At 63.0% G+C, this 7,504-nt stretch overlaps 1 protein-coding gene across 1 annotated transcript; it reads left to right on the top strand.

Moving 5' to 3' along the window:
- The first annotated feature begins 646 nt into the window (after positions 1–646).
- Positions 647–7,367, top strand: LOC104054504 (collagen alpha-1(XVIII) chain-like). The gene is made up of 23 exons (XM_054088086.1): positions 647–815; positions 1,020–1,162; positions 1,447–1,515; positions 1,667–1,729; positions 1,819–1,875; positions 2,053–2,268; positions 2,494–2,847; positions 3,073–3,192; positions 3,275–3,328; positions 3,556–3,582; positions 3,956–4,057; positions 4,263–4,307; positions 4,448–4,528; positions 4,632–4,673; positions 4,784–4,811; positions 5,004–5,053; positions 5,149–5,283; positions 5,441–5,503; positions 5,615–5,683; positions 5,938–6,006; positions 6,174–6,368; positions 6,461–6,573; positions 6,873–7,367. The coding sequence occupies exons 1-23, from the start codon at positions 647–649 to the stop codon at positions 7,081–7,083; spliced, it is 2,475 nt and encodes an 824-aa protein (XP_053944061.1). The 3' UTR covers positions 7,084–7,367.
- The last annotated feature ends 137 nt before the right edge of the window (positions 7,368–7,504 follow it).

The following is a 7,504-nucleotide window of genomic DNA, read 5'->3' as shown; positions in this document are numbered from 1 at the left end:
GCAGGGTCTAGAGTGATTCCAGCCCCAGGGAGAGGCGGCAGGGCAGGGGGAGAAGGGGGGCTGGGGGTCACAGAGGGCTGGATAGCCCAGCCAAGGGGGGAGACAGGGAGATGCAGGTTGGTTGCTCTGTGAGATGCAGTGACTGCACGCACTGCAGGACCTTTATGCCTCCTGGGCTCTTGCAGCCCCATCCCCAGCGCTCAGCCCGGCTGGCCGATGAGCCCATCTTCTCCCAGCACCAGTAGCCAGGCAGACCCTGTGGCCAATGTCCCTTGCTCTCATCCAGCCCCTTCCACTCCCCTCCTTGCTGGTGTTACTCCCCATTTCCAAGCAGCATCTCCTCTCTGGTTCTCCCTGGACTCAGTTCCAGCAGCTCCTCCTGGCCTTGGCTTCCTTCCCCGCAGTTCCCGGCTGCCCTCCTTGCCCCCAGCCAGCGGGGCAGAGGGCGATGTGGCTGCGTGGGTGCTCAGCCCCCTGCTGGATGTGATCCATGGGATGTGGGTGCCGGGGCGGGCAAGGAGGCGTGTCGGGCAGTGTGGGGGCCGTGGTGATAACAGTAGGAGCTGGGCTGGGGCAGCAGGAGCAGACAGCGCAGGCAAGTGGGATGAGCCATACCCCACGGTCCTGGGCAGCCCGGTCCCAAGGCATGGGGTGCAGCAGCTCCCAGCGCCTCTTCCACGTGCTCTGCATCCTCTCCGTGCTGGCCGGACACCTGCCCTTTGCTACAGCCCAGTGGTTTTACCCTCTGGGCTTGGAGGACACCACCCCAGATCCGAGCACCAGCCCCACAGCACCCACCCTGGATGGCGAAGAAGGTAGGCTTGGTGGGATGGGGTCACAGCTTCCCCGGCAGCCCCTATTCCTGCACCCTAGCAAAGAGAGGACACCTCCGGTGTCAGGCTGGAGGGTAATGTGGGGTTCCAGCGCTGCTGATGGCATTGCAGTGGCCAGGAATGGGAGTGCAGTGCCACCCTGGTCCCCCTCCAGCCCTGCCACCTCTTGCCCCATTGCTCCTGCAGACAGAGATGCTGACAGAGCGGAGCCCACGCAGAAGGTGCTGCTGAACAAACCGCCGCTGGCAACAGCCCCCAGACGCCGGGAACCCCTCGCCAGGGGGGCAGCGAAGGACCCAGGCCATGCTCGGCTGCGCATGCGAGGCCAGGTGCTTTTCCTCATGCAGCATCCCATCCCTCCTAGAACTCTGCTGGGATCCCTTCCCTTTATCTGTGCCCTGGAGCACAGCTGCTCCAGCCTGGCCAGGGCAGAATGCCACCCTCCAGCCCCAAAACCATGGCTCAGCTACCTTTTACCCCTCGAAAAGGAGCCACGGCAGCTCCTGGTGTCCCCCTGCAGCTCACACACGGGGCTGTGGGCAACAATATCTGTGGGACTGTCCCCTAGGACCCCCCCAGCCCCACACTGAGCTCTCCCTGTCTGTCCTTGCAGCACCGACCCACAGCTGCCCCGAAGATCTTTGAGGGGAGCGCAGAGGAAGAGGAGTTCCTGCAGATCAAGGTGGTAGAGGAGTCCTGGTTCCTGAGGGGGCTTCAAGGGGCAGCCTGGGATGGGCACCCAGACGAGGGGCTCAGGGGGGAGCAGGCTGGCAGGGCAGGATGGGGATGGTGCTCAGGGATCTCACACTCAGCCCATCTTCTCCTCGGCACAGACGACGGCGATGGTGCTGCCCCAGCGGGTACCACTGACCCCAGAGACAGACCCTGTTCTCCAGGTGAGAGGTGGGCACAGAGCACCTTTGTGCTGGGGTGTGCCAATCCCTGGCAGCTGGAGCTCCCATCTCACTGCTCTTTCCCTCTCCAGATCCGCAACGGCTCCGGCTGTGTGTGCCCCGCGCGCCCTGGCCCCCCTGGTCCAAAGGTGCTTTTTTTTTTATTTGACTGTGCAAAACCTTTTTTTCTGTTAGGGATTTGGCTTCTCACTTTGGGATCTGGGTTGGGGGCGCAATTCATGCCAGCGGAAAGCGTGTGCCCATGGTGGGTGTCAGCTGAGAAGAGTGCAAGGAGTTGGGATCCAGGCTCTGTCTTCCCCTGGCAGGGAGAGAAAGGTGACCGAGGGTACCCAGGAGAGAGAGGCCAGCCTGGACTTTCTGGGGAGAAAGGGAAGACTGGCAGCCCAGGACAGCCAGGTCACCAGGGTCCTCGGGGACCCCCAGGTCCTCCAGGACCACCAGGGCCCCCGGGACCACCAGGCACTGGTGGAGCCAGGAGCCCCCCTGTGCCTGCCGCCCTCCCCAGGGGATCAGAGAATGAGGTAAGTGATGGCATGGGGGGTGTAGGTGAGCAATTTTGGGGCTGGTGGTTGATGCTGGCAGTGGCTGTGGTGTCCATCCCTGGCTGGACCAGCAGGGACTGGGAAAACTGGGATGGGGGGGTGGGGGGCTGTGAGAGTGGGTAGCCCAGGGGAGGGTGACACAGGGATGGATGCAACCATTCACCAACTCTGCTCTCTTTTTTCCTCTCCAACCTGAACATGCAGCTGGGAGCATCCAGCCCTGCAGGGAACCCAGGACCCCCAGGTCCCCCCGGGCTGCCCGGACCCCCTGGCTACCCAGGCCATGAAGGTCCCCAGGGCCCACCCGGGCGGGAGGGGCAGCCGGGACCCCCTGGCCCACCGGGGGCTGTGGGACCACCTGGTTTCCCTGGGCCTGAAGGACTTCCAGGGTCTCCAGGCTCTGCTGGACCAGATGGACCCCCAGGGGCACCAGGGCTCCCAGGGTCACAAGGTCCCCCCGGAGCACCTGGGCACAAAGGACCCCCAGGTCCTGCAGGACCTGCATCACTCCCTGGCAAACCAGGACTCCGAGGGGAGCCAGGATTCCCTGGACCAAAGGTAAGGGGAACCAACCAACCCATCCATGGCACTGGGACCAGAGCACAGCCAACAGAGTGGGGACAGAGCAGCTGGGGGTGCACCAGTCCATTGTTTTGCTCCAAGCATCCAACACTGAGCCTCTCGGAGCACTCTGGGGCTGCCCCATCCCTGTCACTGTGGGGCCCAGGGGATGTGGGGTGCTGAGCCCCCACAATCCCCACCCCATGCACCATGTGCTGGCAGGGTGAGAAGGGCGAACATGGACTGCCGGGCGTGCCGGGGAGCCCTGGACGGACTGGAGAGACGGGTGCTCCAGGTATGCCTGGTCCCATGGGGCCACCAGGACCACCAGGGGACTACAGGGTGAGTAAGGGGTCCTGGGGCTGCAGGTGCTCAGAGGATGGGGGCAGCCCTGCGCTCATCCCAGCACATCCGCTGCTTCCAGTGTGACTCACGCCATGCAGGACACCAGGGATCAGCTGGGCCACCAGGACCCAAGGTGAGCTGCGAGGGGGGACACTGCGGGTGGTAGGTGGGGGCACTTGGACCATGTTGGCTGGGGCAGCACCCCAACAGCAGCATAAAACCAAACAGCCCCATGGTGGGTATCACCCCATGGTGGGTATCACCCTATGGAGCAAGGCGCAGTGCCGTGCCGGGGGGCTGCGAGCTCCTGGGGGAACCCACAGAGCTGAGGCAACAACAGCACCTTTGCTTTCCTTCTAGGGAGAAAAGGGTGACCCCGGAGAGCCGGTTTGTAGCTGCGGGCACTGGTGCATGGGGAGAAGTTTGGGGGGGTCCTGTCCCCACACCCTGAATGTGAATCCCTGAGCCCCATGTGCTGCCTCGACTCCCCCTCAGCCCTCTGTGCCAGGGCAGCGCCAGCCTTCGCCTTGCCCAGCGGCACCACCAGAGTCCCCAGATAGGCTGGGGCAAGAGAGGGGGCAGCAAGTCCTGCCATCCTCTGGGATGCATGCAAATGCACGCATCCAAGCATGCGTGGAATGTGCAAACTTGTGCATACCCATGCAAGCTTGCACTGCAGCCACGCACACCCACATGCATGGCACACCCGTGCCCACTACCCAGCACAGGGTCTAATCGTGCCTCTCTGCGGCTCACCCAGGGGTGCTGCTACGGGGAACACGGATGCAAACCAGGCCACCACCCCTTCCCCAGCACTGGCAGCCAGTCTGGCTCCTGGGTGCCCATGAGCGGGTACCGAACGGTGAGTCTTCAAGGGAGCCAGGGACCCCAAACGGGCTGGGGGGACCCTGCTACCAGAGCCCAGGCAGCTCCGTGCGGTCCGTGCCATGGCTCACCCCACCAGGAGCACCACAGGGCTCGCAGCCCTGGCTGGGATGTGGATGGAGGGATGAAGGATGGATAGGTGGGGATGAAGATCATCCTTAATCTTCCATCTTTCTGTGCAGGGTAGCAAAGAAGAACCGGAGATTTACGGAGCGATAATCCCCCATGTGAGAGACTCTGCCCGCGTGCCTGGGGAGGGCAACAGAGTGGGAGGGGTGGGAGACAGCAGTGGGGTGTCCTATAGCTGCCCCTACAGCAAGGCAGCACCAAAATAGCCCAATCCAATCTCTGCACTGCTCTACCATAGGGTCTTCGAGGTCCCCCCGGGAACCCTGGACCCCCCGGACCTCCCGGCCCCCCAGGAGCACCAGGTCTCCTCTACCTCAATGTAAGGTCCAGCACGTGCTGTGCACACGCTTGTGCTGGTGCACACACGCGTGAGCGTGCACGGCACAAGGGGCTCCCCACAAACAGCCTGTCTTTGCTTCCAGAGGGTTTACCCCATCCGTCCCCAGACACCCTGCAAGCAGCCGGTAAGCCGTGGCCTCAATGTCCCCAAGAGGGACCCTGTCCCCTCCCTGCGTGCCAGGAGAAGGGTGTTCCTGTGCCCAGCGGCAGTAATGGGCACTGTTTGCCTTCACAGGGAGCTGCCAATGCAGCCTGGACAGCAGGTAAGGGAATTTCTCAGGTGTTTTCGGGGCTCCAACCTCCTCATAAATACCTTTTGCAAGGTCTTCAATCCATTTGTAGGTGCTGCCGCTGTGCCATCTTGCACAGCTCCCTGGCACCACAACCTGGCTCCCACCACTGTGTCCCTGTGGTACTGGAGCACCTCGTGACACCCCTCTCTCTGGTGTCCCCAGATGCTGACATCCCTCAGATGGAGCTGCCGGACTCCCATGCTGATCTCCAGGTGCGTCCTTGGCTGCGACTACGGGCAAGCGTTCCAAGCTGTCCGGCTGCCTCGTACACCACACCTGGGCCCTGAACACCTCCATTCCCCCCCAGCGCCAGACGTGGGTCTTCAGGTCCAAGGAGGTGATGCTGAAGTCGGGCAGAGCCATTCCCGAGGGGACCTTGGTCTACGTGCGGGAAGGAAGCAGTGCCTTCCTCCGGACCCCCACCGGCTGGAGCCGCATTCTGGTACCATGCTCAAAGGATGTCCCGTGGGGTCCCTACAGGGAGGGGTCAGGCTGCAGCCCTGGTGCTGGCACCAGGCTGGATTTGTCCCTGGAGCAGCAGGATTTGTCCCTGACCCAGCTCCCCCTTAACCCATCCCTTTGCTCGTTGCATTGAGCAGCTGGAGGATTCAGAGTCCTTCCTCGCTGGTGATGATCCCTCTGCTTCCACCCCACAGTACCAGGTGAGGGGTATGGGCAGTCACTGGGTCCACTCGCGTCCCAGCAAGGGGACAGAGCCCCCCTTTGTCTTCTGGGGGTGAACAGGCCCCCACAGGACTGTTCTCTTCATCCAGGAGGCAAAGCGGGTGCAGACGAGAGGTCCCAACACGAGGGCGACCACGCTGGCCCCAGTGGACTCGTTGGTGAGCACTGATGTTGGTCCAGCTATGCCGGGAGGGCTAATGCCGTGGAGGAGATGGGCTAATGCAGTGGAGGAGATGGGCTAATGCCGTGGAGATGATGATGGGCTAATGCCATGGAGATGATGATGGGCTGTCAGCAGGGCAGCACCAGCCCCGCGCACACAGAGCCTGGAGTCGTGTTGGGATGGGGAGGGTACAGCAGCCATGGCACTGGGATAGATGCCCCTGTGCTGACCTGAGCCACGTTATTCCAGGTCCAGAAGGATGAGAGGCAAGGGCTGCCCCAGATCCTGCCAACCGCTGTCGCCCCACGGATCCCATCAGTAAGCAACGGGTGGGGAATGGGTGGCCTAGACATGGGAGAGAGATCTGGGGGACACCTCCGTGCCTGGGCAGCACTGCTGGAGGCTCACACCCTCTGAGAAATGGGGAGTAGAGATGATGCCTGGCCATGCCGGAGCCTCTCTCCTGCCCTGTCTCCCCCCACCAGCTCCGTCTGGCCGCCCTGAACGTGCCCCTTGCCGGTGACATGAGTGGAATCCGCGGCGCCGACCTGCAGTGCTACCGCCAGTCCCAAGAGGCTCGGCTCTACGGCACCTTCCGGGCATTCCTGTCAGCCCCAACCCAGGACCTGGTCTCCATCGTCAAGAGGACAGACAGGACTCTCCCCATCGTCAACCTGAAGGCAGGTGTCCCCCGTTTGTGTTTTGGGGAGCTGGGAGGAACCGGAGGCATCACCGCAGCCCCTCGGCTCAGCACTGCCGCTTGTGCCCACAGGGCCAACTGTTGGCGAAGTCCTGGAGCTCCCTTTTTGAGGGCCAGGCTGGTGCCACCCCACGGAGCCCCATCTACTCCTTCAACGGGCACAACGTCCTGACGGATCCTCTCTGGTGAGTCTGGCTGTGAGAGAGGTGGCAGCAGGTGTCACCAACAAAAGCATCCAAGGCCAGGTGGGATGGGGACTCCAGCTTGGTCTGGTGGGAGGCGTCCCTGCCCGCAGCGCACAGGGTTGGAACTGATCTTTAAGGTCCCTTTCACCCCAAACTATTCCATAAAGCACCCAGGCTGGGGCTGGGGGGTCTGCAGCGCGTTCCCCCAAGCTCCTGGCACCTGCACCGAGGCAAGAGCTGGTGGAAAGAGCCAGAGTGGGGGTGCCTTCGATTTCTTCTCACCCCATCCCTATCTCCAGGCCTCGCCGGCTGGCCTGGCACGGATCCACACTGCGCGGCGGCCAAGCTCGCCGGAGAGATTGCCAGGGCTGGCGCAGCTCCGGCCCCGGCGAGGGTCTGGCCACGCGGCTGGGTGAAGGCCGGCTGCTGGCCGGGCAGCGGCACAACTGCTCCGAGGCGCTGGTGGTGCTCTGTGTGGAGGTTGCCTTTCCGTATCGGCACATGTGGTGATCCCGGCACCAGTGAATCCCAGCCCTGTGCCATCCTGTGAGGCCAAGGAAAACAGCGCTGGGAGTCCCAGGGGCAGCGCAGAAGGGAGAAATACATCCTTGGAGCTATGCAGGAGCACCGAGGGGATGCTGACCCCATGGCCGGACTGGGCCGCACTCATTCCCGGCTGTGCCATCGCCACCGATCCCTGTGCTGCCGGGTGACAGGGCCATGCCAGGTTCTGCCCAGCCGCATTCCTGCACCTCCAGCAAAACCAACACTCTCCCTGCTTCAGAAATAAAGACGTAACACTCTTGGTGGTTTGGATAACGTGGTTTTGGGGGGTTCCTACCCAGGATATCGCCTCCCCCAGTGAGGCACAGGGATGGGGAGAGGGGCTGGAGCTGGGCCTGGGCTTCAGGTTTGTTTGGATCTGGGCAAA

This window comes from Cuculus canorus, chromosome 25 (assembly GCF_017976375.1).
Source record: "Cuculus canorus isolate bCucCan1 chromosome 25, bCucCan1.pri, whole genome shotgun sequence".
NCBI lineage: Eukaryota > Metazoa > Chordata > Aves > Cuculiformes > Cuculidae > Cuculus > Cuculus canorus.
This window is presented reverse-complemented; position numbering and strand designations above follow the sequence as displayed.

Bases quoted from the DNA above. Each gene is read 5' to 3' on its own strand.
- LOC104054504 (XM_054088086.1), top strand. From the start codon at position 647: ATGGGGTGCAGCAGCTCCCAGCGCCTCTTCCACGTGCTCTGCATCCTC. The intron at 816-1,019 runs GTAGGCTTGGTG...TTGCTCCTGCAG, and splicing joins CACCCTGGATGGCGAAGAAG to ACAGAGATGCTGACAGAGCG. The intron at 3,193-3,274 runs GTGAGTAAGGGG...CGCTGCTTCCAG, and splicing joins GACCACCAGGGGACTACAGG to TGTGACTCACGCCATGCAGG.